The sequence below is a fragment of the Rattus norvegicus genome, chromosome 5, assembly GCF_036323735.1.
Source record: "Rattus norvegicus strain BN/NHsdMcwi chromosome 5, GRCr8, whole genome shotgun sequence".
Lineage (NCBI taxonomy): Eukaryota > Metazoa > Chordata > Mammalia > Rodentia > Muridae > Rattus > Rattus norvegicus.
Window position 1 is genome coordinate 93,012,334 of NC_086023.1, and position 24,461 is coordinate 93,036,794.

At 39.4% G+C, this 24,461-nt stretch overlaps 1 protein-coding gene across 4 annotated transcripts in view; it reads left to right on the plus strand.

Annotated features, from left to right (window-relative positions):
- The window catches only part of Frmd3 (FERM domain containing 3), a 266,338-nt gene that overhangs the window by 201,345 nt on the left and 40,532 nt on the right, over positions 1 to 24,461 (plus strand). For all 4 annotated transcript variants that reach the window (NM_001415820.1, NM_001415819.1, XM_039109494.2 and 1 more), the window contains 3 exon segments: positions 3,251 to 3,325; positions 3,601 to 3,669; positions 18,762 to 18,886. In NM_001415820.1, coding sequence (NP_001402749.1) covers positions 3,251 to 3,325; positions 3,601 to 3,669; positions 18,762 to 18,886 — 269 coding nt within the window.

Below are 24,461 nucleotides of genomic sequence, written 5' to 3' on the forward strand. Positions count from 1 at the left end.
TTCTAGAGCTTTCATGTGTGTTCTCAAGCTGCTAGAGTATGCACTCTCCAGTTTCTTTTTGGAGGCACTCAGAGCTATGAGTTTTTCTCTTAGCACTGCTTTCATTTTGTCCCATCAGTTTGGTTATGTTGTGCCTTCATTTTCATTAAATTCTAAAAAGACGTTAATTTCTTTATTTGTTCCTTGACCAAGTTATCACTAAGTAGAGCATTGTTCAACTTCCATGAGTTTGTGGGATTTCTGTTGTTTTTGTTGTGTGAAGGCCAGTCTTTGTCTGTGGTGATCTGATAGGATGCATGGGATTATTTCAATCTTCTTTTATCTGTTGAGGCCTGTTTTGTGGCTGATTATATGGTCAATTTTGGAGAAGGTACCATGAGGTGCTGAGAAGAAGGTATATTCTTTTGTTTTAGGATGAAATGTTCTATCAGTAGCTATTAAATCCTTTTGGTTTGTGACTTATTTTAGTTTCACTTTTACACTGTTTAGTTTCTCCTTCCAGGCTCTTTCCCTTGATGACAGTGTGGTGTCTAAGTCTTCCACCATTATTGTGCGAGCTGCAATATGTGCTTTTATCTTTAGTTAAAGTTTCTTTTATGAATGTAGGTGCCCTTGCATTTGGAGCATAGATGTTCAGAATTGAGAGTTCATCTTGTTAAATGTTTCTTTGACATGTGTGAAGTGTCCTTCATTACCTTTTTTAATAAGTTTTGGTTTGAAGTCTATTTTATTTGATATTAGAATACCTACTCCAGTTTGTTTCTTAGGATCATTTGTCTGGATTTTTTTTCCAGCCATTTACCCTTAGGTAGCGTCTGATTTTGTCACTGAGGTGTGTTTCCCGTTTGGTGCAAAATGCTGGGTCCTGTTTATATACCCAGTGTGCTCTGTAGTTCCTGTGCCCTGTGGGCTCCTGGCAGGTCCCTCTTTGTCCAGGTATTGGAGCAAAGTCATGGTTTCACCTGTGTACTTAAGAGTGACAGCACTCCTGGAAGTCTTGCTCTCTCCAGGATGGGTTTGGGTAGGGAGAGCTGTGGCACAGCCTTAGCTCCAGTGAGCAGATGGAGACCAGAAGGATCCTGTCCCCAGCTGCTCCAGGGTTCCTGATGCATGTGTCCTTTTTAAGCTATTTTACGTCTAGATTTTAAAACTTACTCATGCAGAACAGCTGTCTTCTTTGTTCCTCCTTTGCTCCCCCCTCTCCCTCCTATTGGGCTGTGTCTTCTTATACTAATGAAAAAAAAAGAGTCCCACACAGACATGACCACAAGCTACCCAGATCTAGATAATTCCTCACTAAGACTTCTTCCAGGTTTTTCTAGGTTGTGTCGAGTTGAGAGTTGGCTAATACACTAATGGAAGTTTATCTTCCAAAGGCATTGAAAGCATGGAAAGTATTAAGATCTCAGAGTACTGCTTTCATCCTTACAAACTGCTTAGCACTAATCATCCTGTTGAGGGGATGCAGCTAGAAGTAATGAGTACAAATTTGTATCTTTTAGTTCTATTCCACAGAAGTGAACAGCAGAAATGTAGTTCTAATGCTGATCTAATTTCTGCCATCAGGCTTAAATGTATTCAATGCCAACATTGTTCTCAGTTGAGGCCACTAAGAGTAAGTCTCTCATTATGGATTTTGTTGTCAGAGCCAGCCCATAGGCCACCTGTACCCTTCAGCCTTTCATATGTCTGTTTCTCCTGTTCTCCATAACTGTTCTGAGCTTTATCTCACCCTAGTATTGTGCTGAGGAAATTTAAATTTTTCTGATCTCTGTATGCTTGGCCCCCAGTCTTAGTTTATTTCAAGTATCTCCATTTTTATCAATAATCTCTTTCTTGAGATGGATCCCAACTATTGCCTTCCAAGTCATCTACAGTGACACAATGGGATTTTTTTATATCTCTGACCCATCTACTTGAGAAATCCTATAAGATTTAAGTCAGAAACTGGATTTGATGCTAGCGAGGGCTGTGAACTTGTTCTGAAGGTAGGACTGCAAGGTTTTTGGGGTTTTTTTTGGTTTTTATTTTGTTTTGTTTTTTCTTTTTTTGATTTGAGAAGCAGGATGTTTTTTTCCCTGCACCATGATGCTGAAGCTGATTTGTGTACCTTATTTTTCTTAATTTTATATATGGGTAATATATACACACATATGTACAAAATCATTCTGTCTCACCTTTTCAAACTCCTGTTTCCCACCCACTCTCTCATGGCATCTTGTCTATTAATTTTTGTAATTAATATGTTTGATCAAATAGATAAATACAATGTTTATACTTTTATAGAACTGAGCACTTGGTACTGGATAACCCACTAGGCAGCTTATTTATTGGGAAAGACTGATTCTCTCTCTCTCTCTCTCTCTCTCTCTCTCTCTCTCTCTCTCTCTCTCTCTCAGCTGTCATTAATTGCCTACACTTCTTTATCTGGTATAGGCCTAGTGGGCTGCTAATTGTGTTTTGTATTAGCAGTATTTAAAACCATTCTCAAATGTGAAACACTAGTTCTTTCTAATTTCTTTTTATGTATTTGGATAATGTTCAGAAGCATGGAGACCTGTACTCTACTCTGAGGCAGCCCATTCTCTTGAGTTCTTTTCAGAGTGTTATTGATTTTTTTCATGTTTCTGTGTAGGGGTTGAGTCAGTACTAGGCTGAGCTTCTCATCCTTATGTATCCCAGTCACCTGTCTTTTCAAGGGCACTGCATCAAAGTAACCCAGAAGCTAGTTTCCATGCTGTGGCATCATGAACCCGTTTCCCTTGATAAAGCAATACATAATGAGTTCTTTGTAAAACAAAGAGTTGCCTTTCTGGCTAGAAAGCTGTTTTCTCTTCTAATATTTACATAGGTTCAGCTTACAAAATGTCTCCATCACTAATACATTCGATGATGATTTTATATAATCTTTATATCTCTCAAATATGAATGAGGGAACAATTCTTTCTATTCATCAACATGCACTTTTTTTTTGCAGGCCTGATCTAGAAATAAAGTATAAAATAAAATGTGTGGTTTATGAGAGTATTCTCAAACAACAAAAGGAAATAGCATTGATCAGTGAACACAGCAAATTATAATGTACATAAAATATCTATTTTTAAGAAACTCCTCCAGATCATGTTTGTGCAATCTTAGTCATCATGTAAAATGAATTTCTACCTAGAAGTTAAAGTGGGTAATTGCCACAGTTCTACTGCATGTCCTGAATTATTCAATGTCACTACCATCTCTATGCTTTTCCTTGAAGGTATGCAAAGTCCAGTCAAATCAAGACTGTGTCAAGCAGCAAGATATTTTTTAAAGGAAGTAGATTTCGATACAGGTGGGTAACAATGAATTCATTGTAGTGATTGGTTGGGGTGAGGTATTCATGTACATTTGAATTTTTGTTTGTAGTTACGATGCTATTATCCTCAGGTAGTCTACTTCCTGTTCTACTAAGTTATCATCCTAACAGGCACCCTAAACCTCCACATACATTTTTCTGATGAAAGAAAGGAAAGGATAGACTCTTAAAGCTACCTTGGGATAATGTTCACACCCTTCCCCATTATTTGGAGTGCTTACTTACATCCATTGTATTTGTGTGTTTCGTAGTGGTAAAGTTGCTAAAGAGGTGGTAGAGGCAAGCTCCAAAATCCAGAGGGATCCTCCTGAGGTGCACAGGTGAGTACCGTGATCTTTTTTGGCTTATGGGGATGGTTCTTCAATAACAGACAAAGGCCCTTAAAAGCTAGATTACCACACATGAGATTCTAGGTTCATGCTTCAACACCAAAAATAAATACAAAAATATTACACTAACTTTTGATACCTCTCGTATGTCTCTGTGCATAAGGGCATGCAGCACAAAGTCAAGTGATTCACTTTTCCAGAAATCTCCCTCACATTTGACAGGACTATGACCTTAAGATTGGATCCCTCCTACATCACATAATATGCAGATAAGTATTGGGTTAGAATGCTGAATGACTTAGCAAGATATATGCCATGGATAACTCCTGCTAACTCTGTCTGCTTCATCACCTTGTTACACCACCCTCATAGACCAGCCCTAACTATACTTTGCTCATCAGACATGATCAGCCTTCCTTCTTGAAGTGTTTCTCTATGACTGATGAATTTGACGTACCATGAGCACAGCGGGGGACATGTTCTGGGTTCTTCTGTATCTGGGAAATGAATTGACCATTGGTATACACTTATAGTAGAACAGTGGCAATTTATTAACCAATGACATAGAGTTCCAAGGGAAGAAGGATGAAGAAAGAAAAGCGGCTAGCAGTTCAAAAAGGCAACATTATATAAATGATTGAGGGTTTTGTATCATTTGGCTAGTCCTTTAGTCTTATTTGTATGCCATAAGCTTTCTCACACATGATTTGCTACATGCAGTTCTACACACAACCTCATACATTTCATGTCTCACTAGGCTTCTGTTCCCTCAGATACTTTGGGGTGCCTTATCAAAGGGTTGATTTACTTGGCCTTATAGAGAAGTGAGGGATTATTCCAGTCCTTTTTACCAGTTTGCTTTTCCTTGGTAATTTTACAACACCTTACATATGGCTTCTATATTCCAAATGCCAAACCGTGGAATGCGAGGTATGACCATTATTAGATTGATATTGAACATTTTTTGAGACAAATTCTTTTGTAACCCAAGATAACCTTAAAATCTCATTCTCTTGCCTGCATTTTGCATATCTTTTTCAAAGTAACAGTCTATTATTTGTTCTTAGCAATTAAGTCTTTACCAAACTGACTTTAAAATTACAACAATTTACAAAAACAAATATATATCCTAAAGTTCAAACATACTGAATGCTTTAAGGTGAACAATCTCATCATAACACCACACCCTTTAAAATTAAATCATCACAACCTAAATTATGTTGTAATTTTGTTTTTAAGTTAGTATTATATGACCTTCATTCTACTTTATTCTTACTCAACCTCACCTTCCACTGCCCTTTCAAGTTCTACCCCCAAAATCTTCTTTCTTAGCCCCCATTCTTCCCCATAAGACCCCCCACTTCTGATAAATTAAATTATTTAGGGTATTTCTCATGAGATAGTAGGCGCCTGCCCTTCCTTCTTCAACTTTAGAACCTAAATGTGTTTCCTTTATGTTCAGATTGGCTGAGGTTCTTCCATTTTCAAGAATCTTGGGTGAGCTCTGTAGTACTCTCCTTTATTTTGGGGATATAGGAAGGAGATAGCTGTGTCCTCTCAGAAATGCTAAGTCAGACATTCAAGGTCATCCTGACAACACCTGTCTCCCAAAAAACTGAGCATAGCTAAACTCTTCAGAAGAACTAATGCAGATATATGCAGTTTATGATTCATGCCTACTATTGGGTAGTCCTAAGGGAAGTTCTCATATGCCTATCTGTAAAAGCTGTCCCTCTAGCTTTAAAAAGTTGGGGAAACTTGTGGAAATAGAGAGTGTAAGAACTCTGGTTTGAGTGTGCCTTGATTGATTGAGTATCTAAAGATGTGGCAGACTGTCCAAAGATCAGAAGGCAATTTAGAACACTCTCCCTTCTCCTAAGCTGTGACAGTTTAGCATAGTGGAAAGGAAGACAAGGATAATAAAATATACCATTTTCACTTTATCTGAAACTTTGGATAGAAAATATCCTTAAGAATATTTTTGTTCTTTCTATTTAACTGATACAAGATATGTCCAAGATCCTAGTCTGAAAGCCCTTAACCTCTCTAAGGCACCACATAGGTCAGAGAAGTAGTATTCTGTGACACTTTCATGTAAGTTCTCCTTTGGAAAGACATGTTTCTCTTCTAGCATTATCTTAATTTTAATATACATACTTAATATACATTGAAATTTTTTGATAATTTTATTTTAAATATATATTAATATACACACTAAATATATATATTGAAATTAAGATAATGGTATGTATGATATTGCTTTTTTGATGTAATTATCAAAAATAAAAATGTAGTAATGAGGTTACATTTTTGTGGGGACTCTTCAGACAAAAATGTTAATCTATCATGGCAATAATAAGGTATCAATTTATCATATGTCCTCATACCTGAAACTCTACTCCTCAAAAAAAAAAAAAAAAAAGGACAGGCTAATAGAGTATTGCTTCTGAAAATAAAAGTGTATGTATAAAGAGACAGAAACCAACAGACTGAGAATATTTTAGGATTATTCTTTCCTTCAGAAAGAGAAGTTCATTCTGACGTTAGTTCACTTGCCTTATTTGATGGCATGGGAAGATGCTGGGGAAAGCTCTCCTAGGCTGGTTGCTGGGGAAGAATCTCTGAGCCTAGCCAAGGGCCACACGAGATGGAGGGCTGAAGCTCGGAGCATAGCATCCACCACCAGGGGACACACAGAACACCCAGAACCAGCAAGATACAAGAATGCTCTGATACACAAATAAATAGATTTTAATCTTTGCTACATTGCCTGCCAACTCTGTGGCCTTGGGTAAGTCACTGAATTTCCTAGTTTATTGGTTTACCCATCTATGAAATGAGATTTTTATATTGCTTTTACCTCCTTCTAACTTTTGTTGGGTGTTTTAAAAAGTATTTTAAAATGTAAAGTGGCACACATGTAAGAGTAATAACTTCATTATTAACATTAATTTAGAACAAGGCAGCTAGATCGAGGCATTAGGTCAATACAGTACTTGCACAGCCTTGTAATGCCTGTGGTTCAAACCACAACACTGTAAAAATGGTAGAATCTGGAAGAAATATTCTTATTGAAATCCAGTCAGATGATATGCCAGCACTACTTCCTTTGATTACAGAGTGGTAAACATCAATGTATACATTCTGTCTTGTCATCATTTTCATGTCCTGCATTTACCTATCATCAGTTTACAATTGTGTTGTGTAATTTCACCTTGCTTATCTTTGAATACAAGCTTTTATAATATTAAGAAAAAAGTACTCTAACTGGAAAATATCATTCTGAGTGAGCTAACCCAATCACAGAAAGACATACATGGTATGCATTCATTGATAAGTGGCTATTAGCCCAAATGCTTGAATTACCCTAGATGCCTAGAACAAATGAAACTCAAGACGGATGATCAAAATGTGAATGTTTCACGCCTTCTTAAAAGGGGAACAAGAAGCTCTCTGCTCCCAGACCCGGTGAGAGAGAGACCCAACCGCCTGGTCAGGTGGGCACTCCTGAGGCTGCAGAGCAGAAGAGACCACCAACACAGCTCACCCCTGCCCACATCCCTGGCCCAAGAGGAAACTGTATAAGGCCTCTGGGCTCCCGTGGGGGAGGGCCCAGGAGCGGCAGGACCCCTGCCAGAGACACCGCCGGAACCTGAAAGAAACAGACCAGATAAACAGTTCTCTGCACCCAAATCCCGTGGGAGGGAGAGCTAAACCTTCAGAGAGGCAGACAAGCCTGGGAAAACAGAAGACACTGCTCCCTGCACACACATCTCGGACGCCAGAGGAAAAAGCCAAAGACCATCTGGAACCCTGTGGCACTGAAGCTCCCGGAAGGGGCGGCACAGGTCTTCCTGGTTGCTGCCGCTGCAGAGAGCCCCTGGGCAGCACCCCACGAGCAAACCTGAGCCTCGGGACCACAGGTAAGACCAAATTTTCTGCTGCAAGAAAGCTGCCTGGTGAACTCAAGACACAGGCCCACAGGAACAGCTGAAGACCTGTAGAGAGGAAAAACTACACACCCGAAAGCAGAACACTCTGTCCCCATAACTGACTGAAAGAGAGGAAAACAGGTCTACAGCACTCCTGACACACAGGCTTATAGGACAGTCTAGCCACTGTCAGAAATAGCAGAACAAAGTAACACTAGAGATAATCTGATGGCGAGAGGCAAGCGCAGGAACCCAAGCAACAGAAACCAAGACTACATGCCATCATCGGAGCCCAATTCTCCCACCAAAACAAACATGGAATATCCAAACACACCAGAAAAGCAAGATCTAGTTTCAAAATCATATTTGATCATGATGCTGGAGGACTTCAAGAAAGACATGAACACACTTAGGGAAGCACAGGAAAACATTAATAAACAAGTAAAAGCCTACAGAGAGGAATCGCAAAAATCCCTGAAAGAATTCCAGGAAAACACAATCAAACAGTTGAAGGAATTAAAAATGGAAATACAAGCAATCAAGAAAGAACACATGGAAACAACCCTGGATATAGAAAACCAAAAGAAGAGACAAGGAGCTGTAGATACAAGCTTCACCAACAGAATACAAGAGATGGAAGAGAGAATCTCAGGAGCAGAAGATTCCATAGAAATCATTGACTCAACTGTCAAAGATAATGTAAAGCAGAAAAAGCTACTGCTCCAAAACATACAGGAAATCCAGGACTCAATGAGAAGATCAAACCTAAGGATAATAGGTATAGAAGAGAGTGAAGACTCCCAGCTCAAAGGACCAGTAAATATCTTCAACAAAATCATAGAAGAAAACTTCCCTAACCTAAAAAAAGAGATACCCATAGATATACAAGAAGCCTACAGAACTCCAAATAGATTGGACCAGAAAAGAAACACCTCCCGTCACATAATTGTCAAAACCCCAAACGCACAAAATAAAGAAAGAATATTAAAAGCAGTAAGGGAAAAAGGTCAAGTAACATATAAAGGGAGACCTATCAGAATCACACCAGACTTCTCGCCAGAAAATATGAAGGCCAGAAGATCCTGGACTGATGTTATACAGACCCTAAGAGAACACAAATGCCAGCCCAGGTTACTGTATCCAGCAAAACTCTCAATTAACATTGATGGAGAAACCAAGATATTCCATGACAAAACCAAATTTACACAATATCTTTCTACAAATCCAGCACTACAAAGGATAATGAATGGTAAAGCCCAACATAAGGAGGCAAGCTATACCCTAGAAGAAGCAAGAAACTAATCGTCTTGGCAACAAAACAAAGAGAATGAAAGCACACAAACATAACCTCACATCCAAATATGAATATAACGGGAAGCAATAATCACTATTCCTTAATATCTCTCAATATCAATGGCCTCAACTCCCCAATAAAAAGACATAGATTAACAAACTGGATACGCAACGAGGACCCTGCATTCTGCTGCCTACAGGAAACACACCTCAGAGACAAAGACAGACACTACCTCAGAGTGAAAGGCTGGAAAACAACTTTCCAAGCAAATGGTCAGAAGAAGCAAGCTGGAGTAGCCATTCTAATATCAAATAAAATCAATTTCCAACTAAAAGTCATCAAAAAAGATAAGGAAGGACACTTCATATTCATCAAAGGAAAAATCCACCAAGATGAACTCTCAATCCTAAATATCTATGCCCCAAATACAAGGGCACCTACATACGTAAAAGAAACCTTACTAAAGCTCAAAACACACATTGCACCTCACACAATAATAGTGGGAGATTTCAACACCCCACTCTCATCAATGGACAGATCATGGAAACAGAAATTAAACAGTGATGTCAACAGACTAAGAGAAGTCATGAGCCAAATGGACTTAACGGATATTTATAGAACATTCTATCCTAAAGCAAAAGGATATACCTTCTTCTCAGCTCCTCATGGTACTTTCTCCAAAATTGACCATATAATTGGTCAAAAAACGGGCCTCAACAGGTACAGAAAAATAGAAATAATCCCATGCGTGCTATCGGACCACCAGGGCCTAAAACTGGTCTTCAATAACAATAAGGGAAGAATGCCCACATATACGTGGAAATTGAACAATGCTCTACTCAATGATAACCTGGTCAAGGAAGAAATAAAGAAAGAAATTAAAAACTTTTTAGAATTTAATGAAAATGAAGATACAACATACTCAAACTTATGGGACACAATGAAAGCTGTGCTAAGAGGAAAACTCATAGCGCTGAGTGCCTGCAGAAAGAAACAGGAAAGAGCATATGTCAGCAGCTTGACAGCACACCTAAAAGCTCTAGAACAAAAAGAAGCAAATACACCCAGGAGGAGTAGAAGGCAGGAAATAATCAAACTCAGAGCTGAAATCAACCAAGTAGAAACAAAAAGGGCCATAGAAAGGATCAACAGAACCAAAAGTTGGTTCTTTGAGAAAATCAACAAGATAGATAAACCCTTAGCCAGACTAACGAGAGGACACAGACAGTGTGTCCAAATTAACAAAATCAGAAATGAAAAGGGAGACATAAGAACAGATTCGGAGGAAATTCAAAAAATCATCAGATCTTACTATAAAAACCTATATTCAAAAAAATTTGAAAATCTTCAGGAAATGGACAATTTCCTAGACAGATACCAGGTATCGAAGTTAAATCAGGAACAGATAAACCAGTTAAACAACCCCATAACTCCTAAGGAAATAGAAGTAGTCATTAAAGGTCTCCCAACCAAAAAGAGCCCAGGTCCAGACGGGTTTAGTGCAGAATTCTATCAAACCTTCATAGAAGACCTCATACCAATATTATCCAAACTTTTCCACAAAATTGAAACAGATGGAGCCCTACCGAATTCCTTCTACGAAGCCACAATTACTCTTATACCTAAACCACACAAAGACACAACAAAGAAAGAGAACTTCAGACCAATTTCCCTTATGAATATCGACGCAAAAATACTCAATAAAATTCAGGCAAACCGAATTCAAGAGCACATCAAAACAATCATCCACCATGATCAAGTAGGCTTCATCCCAGGCATGCAGGGATGGTTTAATATACGGAAAACCATCAACGTGATCCATTATATAAACAAACTGAAAGAACAGAACTACATGATCATTTCATTAGATGCTGAGAAAGCATTTGACAAAATTCAACACCCCTTCATGATAAAAGTCCTGGAAAGAATAGGAATTCAAGGCCCATACGTAAACATAGTAAAAGCCATATACAGCAAACCAGTTGCTAACATTAAACTAAATGGAGAGAAACTTGAAGCAATCCCACTAAAATCAGGCACTAGACAAGGCTGCCCACTCTCTCCCTACTTATTCAATATAGTTCTTGAAGTTCTAGCCAGAGCAATCAGACAACAAAAGGAGATCAAAGAGATACAGATTGGAAAAGAAGATGTCAAAATATCACTATTTGCAGATGACATGATAGTATATTTAAGTGATCCTAAAAGTTCCACCAGAGAACTACTAAAGCTGATAAACAACTTCAGCAAAGTGGCTGGGTATAAAATTAACTCAAATAAATCAGTTGCCTTCCTCTATACAAAAGAGAAACAAGCCGAGAAAGAAATTAGGGAAACGACACCCTTCATAATAGACCCAAATAATATAAAGTACCTCGGTGTGACTTTAACCAAGCAAGTAAAAGATCTGTACAATAAGAACTTCAAGACACTGAGGAAAGAAATTGAAGAAGACCTCAGAAGATGGAAAGATCTCCCATGCTCATGGATTGGCAGGATTAATATAGTAAAAATGGCCATTTTACCAAAAGCAATCTACAGATTCAATGCAATCCCCATCAAAATACCAATCCAATTCTTCAAAGAGTTAGACAGAACAATTTGCAAATTCATCTGGAATAACAAAAAACCCAGGATAGCTAAAGCTATCCTCAACAATAAAAGGACTTCAGGGGGAAATCACTATCCCTGAACTCAAGCAGTATTACAGAGCAATAGTGATAAAAACTGCATGGTATTGGTACAGAGACAGACAGATAGACCAATGGAATAGAATTGAAGACCCAGAAATGAACCCACACACCTATGGTCACTTGATTTTTGACAAAGGAGCCAAAACCATCCAATGGAAAAAAGATAGCATTTTCAGCAAATGGTGCTGGTTCAACTGGAGGTCAACATGTAGAAGAATGCAGATCGATCCATGCCTATCACCCTGTACAAAGCTTAAGTCCAAGTGGATCAAGGACCTCCACATCAAGCCAGACACACTCAAACTAATAGAAGAAAAACTAGGGAAGCATCTGGAACACATGGGCACTGGAAAAAATTTCCTGAACAAAACACCAATGGCTTATGCTCTAAGATCAAGAATCGACAAATGGGATCTCATAAAACTGCAAAGCTTCTGTAAGGCAAAGGACACTGTGGTTAGGACAAAACGGCAACCAACAGATTGGGAAAAGATCTTTACCAATCCTACAACAGATAGAGGCCTTATATCCAAAATATACAAAGAACTCAAGAAGTTAGACCGCAGGGAAACAAATAACCCTATTAAAAAATGGGGTTCAGAGCTAAACAAAGAATTCACAGCTGAGGAATGCCGAATGGCTGAGAAACACCTAAAGAAATGTTCAACATCTTTAGTCATAAGGGAAATGCAAATCAAAACAACCCTGAGATTTCACCTCACACCAGTGAGAATGGCTAAGATCAAAAACTCAGGTGACAGCAGATGCTGGCGAGGATGTGGAGAAAGAGGAACACTCCTCCATTGTTGGTGGGATTGCAGACTGGTAAAACCATTCTGGAAATCAGTCTGGAGGATCCTCAGAAAATTGGACATTGAACTGCCTGAGGATCCAGCTATACCTCTCTTAGGCATATACCCAAAAGATGCCTCAACATATAAAAGAGACACGTGCTCCACTATGTTCATCGCAGCCTTATTTATAATAGCCAGAAAATGGAAAGAACCCAGATGCCCTTCAACAGAGGAATGGATACAGAAAATGTGGTACATCTACACAATGGAATATTACTCAGCTATCAAAAACAACGAGTTGATGAAATTCGTAGGCAAATGGTTGGAACTGGAAAATATCATCCTGAGTGAGCTAACCCAATCACAGAAAGACATACATGGTATGCACTCATTGATAAGTGGCTATTAGCCCAAATGCTTGAATTACCCTAGATCCCTAGAACAAACGAAACTCAAGACGGATGATCAAAATGTGAATGCTTCACTCCTTCTTTAAATGAGGAAAAAGAATACCCTTGGCTGGGAAGGGAGAGGCAAAGATTAAAACAGAGACTGAAGGAACACCCATTCAGAGCCTGCCCCACAGGTGGCCCATACATATACAGCCACCCAAAATTAGACAAGATGGATGAAGCAAAGAAGTGCAGACCGACAGGAGCCGGATGTAGATCGCTCCTGAGAGACACAGCCAGAATACAGCAAATATAGAGGCGAATGCCAGCAGCAAACCACTGAACTGAGAATAGGTCCCCTATTGAAGGAATCAGAGAAAGAACTGGAAGAGCTTGAAGGGGCTCGAGACCCCAAAAGTACAACAATGCCAAGCAACCAGAGCTTCCAGGGACTAAGCCACTACCTAAAGACTATACATGGACTGACCCTGGACTCTGACCCCATAGGTAGCAATGAATATCCTAGTAAGAGCACCAGTGGAAGGGGAAGCCCTGGGTCCTGCTAAGACTGAACCCCCAGTGAACTAGTCTATGGGGGGAGGGCGGCAATTGGGGGAGGGTTGGGAAGGGAACACCCATAGGGAAGGGGAGGGGGGAGGGGGATGTTTGCCCGGAAACCGGGAAAGGGAATAACACTCGAAATGTATATAAGAAATACTCAAGTTAATAAAAAAAAAATAAAAAAAGAAAAAAAAAGAAAAAAAAAGGGGGGGAACAAGAATACCCTTGGCAGGGAAGAGAGAGGCAAAGATTAAAACAGAGACTGAAGTAACACCCATTCAGAGCCTGCCCCACATGTGGCCCATACATATACAGCCACCCAATTAGACAAGATGGATGAAGCAAAGAAGTGCAGACCGACGGGAGCCGGATGTAGATCGCTCCTGAGAGACACAGCCAGAATACAGCAAATACAGAGGCGAATGCCAGCAGCAAACCACTAAACTGAGAATAGGACCCCCGTTGAAGGAATCAGAGAAAGAACTGGAAGGTCTTGAAGGGGCTCGAGACCCCATATGTACAACAATGTTAAGCAACCAGAGCTTCCAGGGACTAAGCCACTACCTAAAGACTATACATGGACTGACCCTGGACTCTGACCACATAGGTAGCAATGAACATCTTAGTAAGAGCACCACTGGAAGGGGAAGCCCTGGGTCCTGCTAAGACTGAACCCCCAGTGAACTAGACTGTTTGGGGGAGGGCGGCAATGGGGGGAGGGCGGCAATGGGGGGAGGGTTGGGAGGGGAATACCCATAATGAAGGGGAGGGGGGAGGGGGGAGGGGGAGGGGAGGGGGAAGGGGGAGGGGGGAGGGGGATTTTTGCCCGGAAACTGGGAAAGGGAATAACACTCGAAATGTATATAAGAAATACTCAAGTTAATAAAAAAAAAAAGAAAAAAGTACTCTAAGGTCCACACAAGTTATATATTCTAATGTTAGTATCTACTTTAATTTGCCGCAACAAACCTTCCTCCTGCAACAGAATTCTTGGAGACAGTTTTATTCAGATACAATTGAACAGAAATGGCTTGTAAAACTTGGTAGACATTTGTGCAGAGAGTTAGTGGGTGAGATCTTAAGTGTAGAAATCTACAACATGGGGGTTAGGGATTTAGCTCAGCGGTAGAGCGCTTGCCTAGCAAGCGCAAGGCCCTGGGTTCGGTCCCCAGCCCCGGAAAAAAAAAGAAAAAAAAAAAGAAATCTACAACATGTTCTAGAATGGCATATGAATCAATTAATTCATGACAAGGTTTGGGGTGTCTACCAGGGTTTCTGTAGAATAGTTGTGAGGAAGTGGACTTGTACTCTACAATAATTCCATATTTGTTATAGCATCACAGAGTAGACTAAAATACCTCAGGATATGAGGAGGAAGGACAGATGAAATGAATTTGAACCTTGGCAATTCTCAAAAAAGTGTTCAGCACAGAGGGGCCTTCTTATATAGCCCCAACCTTGAAATATTACTTGTAAAACAAATCCCTTTGTGATGCTATATATGTACTAATATAGAAAGTGTAGCATAAACAGAAGTACTAAACATGGGTTTGACTACTGGTGTTGTTTTTATTTAATTTTATTTTGAGCATTTCATTCTTGAATATATGAAATCATTTTTGCCCCTTTCTCCACTCCAACTCGTTTCATGCCCCCCACTCTCTGTTATTTGCATATATGTATGTGTCTATACACATTAGTGTGTATTTCCATAAACCTACATAAATATATTGCATATGTTATAGATATATACACACATTTATACATATATATGTACATATATATATATATACATACATACCAGGGTATTTTTTTCTTAGTTCATTTAATGTTTCTTGCACATACATGTATTTAGGGCTGATTATTTAGTATTAGATAACCTATCAGTGTTGGAGGAACTCCCTAGAGAAAATTGATTCTCCCTCTCTCAGCAGCCACTGATTGCCAGTATCTAGTCATATAAGGGTGGGGCCTTGTGAAATTTCCCTTATGCACACTGGCATTTCAACTGATATTGTGCTTATACAGAGCTTCTCCGGGCAATCATATTGCTGAGATTTTACGGAAACAGCTTCCCATTTATGACTGGAAGACACTGTCTTGAAGCAGACATTCTAGTCTTCCATCTCTTGCAATCTTTCCATGGATGTTTCTGCAATCTTCTCTGTGCTTAGGCTGTATTGTAGATATACTAATTGGAGCTGGGCAAACCATGCTAAATTGTTCTCTGCAGTTTGACCAGTTATGGATCTCTATAGTAGACACTACCTGCTATAGAAAAAAATAAACTTTTTTTGATGAGGAATAAGAACGGTACTTACCTGTAGGTAAAATTGTTTTAAAAACTGGTGAAAATTATTCCATTTAGGAATGGTATAAATGCTATTTGGGAAAATGGCAATAGTAGGTTCTCCCTCAGAATACACGACATCACTAGCCATGGGTAATTAGCTGGGTTTACAGTACCAGACTTAAAATCCCACTTGTTAATCAATCCTTAAGTACAGACAGTTGTTATACACCCGTAAGATAAAAATGCCACTGTTGCCTAATTAGCAATATCTCAATAACTTATTCTCCTTGTTCACAGGCTTTAGAGCTGGCTAGGCTCATTAATATTTTTTCCTCCTTGGCATTTTCTTTTTCTTTATGATACTCTGACAGCTAGTCCTCAGGGAGGAGGCTTCCAGGTCAATTTCAACTCAGTCCCTCCAACTCTTGGGTCTGAAGTGTTTGTCTCCTCCACTGGGATCTTGTCTTCAAGTTTTAGGAGACAACCAAGAGCAATGCATTAATGTATTTTTGTGAGTATCTTGAACTGCCCCTCACAGAAGTGTTGATTACACATCTGATCACAACTAAAAGGAAGACTATCCATGCCTGGTTCTAGTGTTTTGTCAGATAGCCTAGGACATTTATAGAGGAGAGAACATTACTCCTTTTAATCATGTTATATATCACTGAATCTCAATTTCTTTCATTAGTACAAATATATTTATCCTACCTGACTTATAGGAACACTGTGAAAACCAAAGGATTAGCAGTATATATAAGCTAGTATGCAAAATGAACTGGCCAATCAGGTTTTGTTCTGTTATGTACTGGTCCTTAGCCATTGTGCCAATGAGCATTTGCTCCAAATGAACATCATGTCAGTATTCCTCTTTGCAACCTTTCTAAATAGGTAGACAGGGACAATTTTTAGTCTAAGAGAAAGAGAAGATACAGTGTTTTTAAGTTTATATAGTAAAATACCACAAACTGGATAGTTTCTATACAACAGTTTTATCCCTCACAGCTCTAAAGGATGGAAGTCCATGACTGAAACACTGAAAGACTAGATTTCTTATGAGGATTTCTCAATTAGCAGAAATGTCTTGCTTGGCTGACACTGAAGGAGGGGAAAAACAGACTACCCTAAATTCTTTGTTTTTCATGTACTTGAAGAGTTTGGGAGGCAAGCAGCTATGTGCACTTATGGGATGTATTGAAATGCTACAACACAACTTAAGAAGTAGTTCTTTCCTTTCTCTATGGAGCCATAGGATTAAAAACAAATCTGGACATCAGGTATAGCAGCAAGTGTCTTTACCTACTGAGCCAACCCACTCTTCCTCACAGTACCCTGATAAGAACTCTAGACTCTTCATGAGGATTCTCATGACTGAATCATATCCAGATGCCTTGCCTCTTAAGTACCACTATAATAGAAATTATATTTTTTCTCTTTTCTCTGAACATGTTTTCAATAAATGAAATTTGAAGAAAAAATATAGTATTAGACAATAGGAATTTAAAAATAGGTGAGAGATATCAATTTATCCCATTAACTAAGTTTACTCTTTCTCTCAAGTTATTAAGTTATCCTAGGGCATGGTGCCCTAGAATTTTGCAGAAAATTCCTTTGGGTTTATCTGAGTCTTATACTTACTGGAAAAATTGTGACCGTCTCTGTCATGTTATTTAAAATCTGAGGTTTGTAGTGCCCTCAAGAGTCATCTACCTAACACTGGGCTGTCCATTAATTAACCATATACCTCTACTACAATAAAGCAGCATAAGACTGTATGTAGGGGTCATGTTGCTTGCCTTTTATCCAATACTAAAATGGACTTATACTTGGGAGGGCTACTCTGGAAACTTCAGTCTGACCCAGAACCAAGAAGTCATTGGACAATTCAGTCATGAATAGATTATTGAAATGTTCAACACCTCCAAATGCAGACTGTTGAGAGGAAAATAGACACAGAACATATTATATAATATGTGTCTCAGATTTTTTTTAAATGAAAATCTTACTTCTGGACAGTTATTTTCTTAATGAGGAAGCTATCTATCATTAAAACAAACATATCATCTGATACATAATCATCATTGCCAAGATCCATTTCTAGAATGATAAAAGAAGAAACGATGAGTCAAGTCCCAATAATTTAGGAAGGAGCCAGTGTCAGCTGTGAGTTTCCAATTCAAGATGCTAATAGACACCTCTTCTTTGTCTTACATTGAACATCTTAACAGAATGACCAGTCAAGAAAAATTTTGGCACACTGCAATTTCAGGTTATATAAAGCTAAAATACTCAGTTTACTTCAGATTAGAGCTGGAAAGCCTATAGGATGGTATAGAGTATGACACTGTGAGGCACTTAAGAATGGCCAGCTCTCTCATCACAGTGGGGCCGATTAGTACAATAATAATGGTAGACTGGAAAAGATAATGAACATGATGCATGTGAAAGGAAAGAGAGTAGTATGTGAAAAGGAAGGAATAAAAGGAACAAACAGTGAAGGCTTTGAGGAAGAAACATTTGACACCAGTGGAAAGGACTTCCAGTTGTCAATCAGTAGTTTTACTAAAACACCAACAATTTCCTCACCATCTGGTACTTGTCATAGCTCCTGTTGTGTACATGCCTTTCCAAAGGAGAACCAGAACTGGGATTCATGGCTGTCTGATGAGGAGGACACGAATAGAAATCTTAAACACCAGACATCTAACAGCATAAAGACAGCTCACAGTTGCAGATCATCTGTGCCCTCTGTCTAAGCAGGATTTGTGGTGGTGGTTCAATGACTCTGAGTCGCTGGCACTTACCTTTCTACCTGTCCGATTCCTTGCTAGTAGACTTCACAGTGTGTTACCTGTGTCTACATAAAAATTATATGTTGTCACTCAGCATATCTTTGTCTGATGATATCTGGGGAACTTTAGTTTATAGAGTTAAATAGCCATTATAGACTCTTTCAAAAATGTAAGGACTGGGAGAGCTAAGTATCTAAATGTCAGGACATTTTTACTATTAACATTAATATCTTTTTGTGGTCAAAGGTAGTTTCCATTTTAGGTAACCACTGAGAAGGAGGGGCCAGTCTTTGTAGCAGACAGTACATTTATTTGGCTTATATCTGTTTTAGAGTCAACATTACTCAGAGTCGCAGCTTTCACTCCCTGAACAAACAGCTCATCATCAACATGGAACCTTTGCAACCCCTGCTTCCTTCCCCCACTGAACAGGAAGAAGAAGTTCCTATGGGTGAAGGTAAGTCCATCACTTCATTGCAGACACTATCTTCCTGAGGAATGCAGAAGTTTTTTGAATCAAAATTTTTCTAAAATTATGAAAGAAGTAATGGCACAATACACGTACGATTATGCAAGGCAGTTGCTTTTAGTTGCTATTTGAAACTCACTTCTAATTCATTAAAATTAAAACCCAATCTCCCAGTCATGATAGCTAGATTCTAGTACCCAGTAGCCAACAGTGACTTGTGGCCACCATATCCATCTGAAACTAAGAACATTTTCATCATTGCAGAACTTCCTGATGGAAAATGTTTTTTATAATACTTACAATTAAATTGATGATTATAAACAATTCTACACAATTACATCAACATGGATCCTCCTTTTTTACTCTCTTAATTCCCACACCTGTATTTTCTACTTGTATTTTGAGAGCTTTTTATTCAGTTTGATCAGTGTGACTTGTTTTAGCTTTGAGACAGGATCTCATGCATGACAGGTTGCCTTCAGATGCTGTATGTACCAGAAATGGCTTTGAACATCTTTCTGTCTCCAGCTCCTGAACACTGGAATGACTGGCATGCACCACAATAATATTTTATGCAGTGATTGTGATCTAACCAAGGGCATGATACATGATAGACAAGCACTTTATCAACTGAGCTACATTTCTAATCTGCATGATAGTTTTGATAATTTGTCTTTTCTCCACAAATCAGTCACATCTTTCAACCTTGGATAATCGTGACCATTACACAACTTAATTTCACTTAAAGAATTAATCCAAGGATATTAAATGAAGCTGTGTGTGTGTGTGTGTGTGTGTGTGTGTGTGTGTGTGTGTACCACTCACTCCTGGGAATGGGGCTGGCCCTGGAGTACAGTTGATGTACCCAGTGACACTTCACTGGAATTAGAAAAAAACTGGGTTTTCTTTGCCAAAAGGTATCAGTTGTAAATACCTTCTTGGTTAGAGGTAAGACTCCATATCCACTTCTCCCTCTCAGTGGTGAGACTCTATCTGGCTAAACCACACAGATTCTATGCTTGCTCTTGTAATTTCTGTGAGTCCATATATGCATGAGTTCTCTTGTGTCTGGAGGATAGTGTTTACTTGGAGTCATTCACCATCTCTACCTCTTCTTTCTAACTCTTGCTCCATATAGATCTCTGAGCCTTTAGGGGAGTGGTTTGATAAAGACATCTTATTTAGGACTGAGTGACCTTATGTTCCTCACTCTCTTACATTTTCCAGGTGTGGGTCTCTGTGGTAATTATCATCTACTTCAAGAAGAAACTTCTATGAAGAGGGTTGAGCCATGTACTGATCTATTAGTATAGATGGATAGAGATGAACTAGTCAGTTTAATTGGACGGTCTGAATATGCACATATCTCCTGGGTTTGATAATGTGTTTGTTATCATCTAGCTCTAGAAGGTCTCAATCTGATTCACTTTCTAAGCCAGTTAAAGAATTTCTAAGCCAGTAAAAGGCAAGAAGAATCTCAGACACAGCAAAAAAACAACAGATAACAATCATTATGAAACACACACACACACACACACACACACACACACACACACACACAGGAGTGTGAGGATACACATAGAAAAGAGGGTGGACCAAAAAATCACTTTTTCACATAGATAGCCAAGAGTTTTAAGTGTTTTTACCAACCTGAGATGGACCTCATTTCCTTTCATTTTGAGTTTATCTGCATAAACAAAGAAAGGGAAAACTAATAGGCCAACAGTGTCAAAAAAAAAAACCCACATGTTTATGGTGGTATAGGTCAGTTCTTCCTTCCAATTTTAGATTGTGAAATTGATGGCCTGACAACTTCAGAAAAACATGTTCAGGACCTGCCTTGAACATACCTGAGTAGTATTGACCTGTCATCTGGAAAAGGAGGGGCCCTGCTAGCTGAAGAAAAAGTCCTCCAGGCCTCTATCTCAGGTCCATGTGTTGAGGGAGATGCTGGACATTTGCCATATTTAGTATCTAGCTGTAGTAACTTTCCCTATCTGTCTATCAGGTATCTGTCTAGGTCCTAGAGTCTGGACCTAGACCTTCATCCTCATATACTATCCAGAGTGGAATGCTCATTTAGGGGAATAGAGTTAAGAAGAAAGACCTTTCTGACATCTCTTACCTCTGGTAAGGACTGAATTCTTAACAAGGGCAAAAGCATTCCAAGCTTTAGCAACAGAAAAATTATTTTTGGGATCTCTGACACTACCTCACTGATTAATTTCTATATCCTATTCTTAGGAATTCACCCCACAAAAGGCAACCATATTAAAGAATTTAAAGAATGACCAATCTCTATTCTGTCTGGTGAATTGGCTCATTAGATGTGGGAGTTGGGACATCAATCCATTGAGTGTTTCGGAGGAAACTGTATCAGTAGTTCTATTTGAGTCATAGCTACTTGGTGCCTTCACAGAGGTCTGAGGGAGAAGGAATGAAAGCAATAGGAGTCATATAAATGAGCATCAAATAATTTGAGCACAGAGGGATTTTAGAGTCCTGTTCAAGCCTTGAAGAATGATCAAGGAGACTTAGATGGAATTAAAATGTCAAAGGATCATATGAATAGATTGACTCTAATGCTAGGAGTTAAAAATTAAAACTGGGGGCACTCCTGAGGCTGCAGAGCGGAAGAGACCACCAACTCTGCTCACCCCTGCCCACATCCCTGGCCCAAGAGGAAACTGTATAAGGCCTCTGGGCTCCCGTGGGGAAGGGCCCAGGAGCGGCAGGACCCCTGCCTGAGACACCGCCAGAACCTGAAAGAAACAGACCGGATAAACAGTTCTCTGCACCCAAATCCCGTGGGAGGGAGAGCTAAACCTTCAGAGAGGCAGACAAGCCTGGGAAACCAGAAGAGACTGCTCCCTGCACACACATCTCGGACGCCAGAGGAAAAAGCCAAAGACCATCTGGAACCCTGGTGCACTGAAGCTCCCGGAAGGGGCGGCACAGGACTTCCTGGTTGCTGCCGCTGCAGAGAGCCCGTGGGCAGCACCCCACGAGCAAACTTGAGCCTCAGGACCACAGGTAAGACCAAATTTTCTGCTGCAAGAAAGCTGCCTGGTGAACTCAAGACACAGGCCCACAGGAACAGCTGAAGACCTGTAGAGAGGAAAAACCACACGCCCGAAAGCAGAACACTCTGTCCCCATAACTGACTGAAAGAGAGGAAAACAGGTCTACAGCACTCCTGACACACAGGCTTATAGGACAGTCTAGCCACTGTCAGAAATAGCAGAACAAAGTAACACTAGAGATAATCTGATGGCGAGAGGCAAGCGCAGGAACCCAAGCAACAGAAACCAAGACTACATGGCACCATCGGAGCCCAATTCTCCCATCAAAACAAACATGGAATATCCAAACACACCAGAAAAGCAAGATCTATTTTCAAAATCATATTTGATCATGATGCTGGAGGACTTCAAGAAAGACATAAGGACTCCCTTAGAGAACAAGTAGAAGCCTACAGAGAGGAATCGCAAAAATCCCTGAAAGAATCGCAAAAATCCCTGAAAGAATTCCAGGAAAACATAAATAAACAAGTAGAAGCCCATAGAGAGGAGACACAAAAATCCCTAAAAGAATTCCAGGAAAACATAAATAAACAAGTAGAAGCCCATAGAGAGGAGACACAAAAATCCCTGAAAGAATTCCAGGAAAACACAATCAAACAGTTGAAGGAATTAAAAATGGAAATAGAAGCAATCAAGAAAGAACACATGGAAACAACCCTGGATATAGAAAACCAAAAGAAGAGACAAGGAGCTGTAGATACAAGCTTCACCAACAGAATACAAGAGATGGTAGAGAGAATCTCAGGAGCAGAAGATTCCATAGAAATCATTGACTCAACTGTCAAAGATAATGTAAAGCAGAAAAAGCTACTGGTCCAAAACATACAGGAAATCCAGGACTCAATGAGAAGATCAAACCTAAGGATAATAGGTATAGAAGAGAGTGAAGACTCCCAGCTCAAAGGACCAGTAAATATCTTCAACAAAATCATAGAAGAAAACATCCCTAACCTAAAAAAAGAGATACCCATAGACATACAAGAAGCCTACAGAACTCCAAATAGATGGGACCAGAAAAGAAACACCTCCCGTCACATAATTGTCAAAACACCAAACGCACAAAATAAAGAAAGAATATTAAAAGCAGTAAGGGAAAAAGGTCAAGTAACATATAAAGGGAGACCTATCAGAATCACACCAGACTTCTCGCCAGAAACTATGAAGGCCAGAAGATCCTGGACTGATGTCATACAGACCCTAAGAGAACACAAATGCCAGCCCAGGTTACTGTATCCAGCAAAACTCTCAATTAACATTGATGGAGAAACCAAGATATTCCATGACAAAACCAAATTTACACAATATCTTTCTACAAATCGAGCACTACAAAGGATAATAAATGGTAAAGCCCAACATAAGGAGGCAAGCTATACCCTAGAAGAAACCAGAAACTAATCGTCTTGGCAACAAAACAAAGAGAATGAAAGCACACAAACATAACCTCACATCCAAATATGAATATAAAGGGAAGCAATAATCACTATTCCTTAATATCTCTCAATATCAATGGCCTCAACTCACCAATAAAAAGACATAGATTAACAAACTGGATACGCAACGAGGACCCTGCATTCTGCTGCCTACAGGAAACACACCTCAGAGACAAAGACAGACACTACCTCAGAGTGAAAGGCTGGAAAACAACTTTCCAAGCAAATGGTCAGAAGAAGCAAGCTGGAGTAGCCATTCTAATATCAAATAAAATCAATTTCCAACTAAAAGTCATCAAAAAAGAAAGGAAGGACACTTCATATTCATCAAAGGAAAAATCCACCAAGATGAACTCTCAATCCTAAATATCTATGCCCCAAATACAAGGGCACCTACATACGTAAAAGAAACCTTACTAAAGCTCAAAACACACATTGCACCTCACACAATAATAGTGGGAGATTTCAACACCCCACTCTCATCAATGGACAGATCATGGAAACAGAAATTAAACAGTGATGTCGACAGACTAAGAGAAGTCATGAGCCAAATGGACTTAACGGATATTTATAGAACATTCTATCCTAAAGCAAAAGGATATACCTTCTTCTCAGCTCCTCATGGTACTTTCTCCAAAATTGACCATATAATTGGTCAAAAAACGGGCCTCAACAGGTACAGAAAGATAGAAATAATCCCCTGCGTGCTATCGGACCACCACGGCCTAAAACTGGTCTTCAATAACAATAAGGGAAGAACGCCCACATTGGAAATTGAACAATGCTCTACTCAATGATAACCTGGTCAAGGAAGAAACAAAGAAAGAAATTAAAAACTTTTTAGAATTTAATGAAAATGAAGGTACAACATACCCAAACTTATAGGACACAATGAAAGCTGTGCTAAGAGGAAAACTCATAGCGCTGAGTGCCTGCAGAAAGAAACAGGAAAGAGCATATGTCAGCAGCTTGACAGCACACCTAAAAGCTCTAGAACAAAAAGAAGCAAATACACCCAGGAGGAGTAGAAGGCAGGAAATAATCAAACTC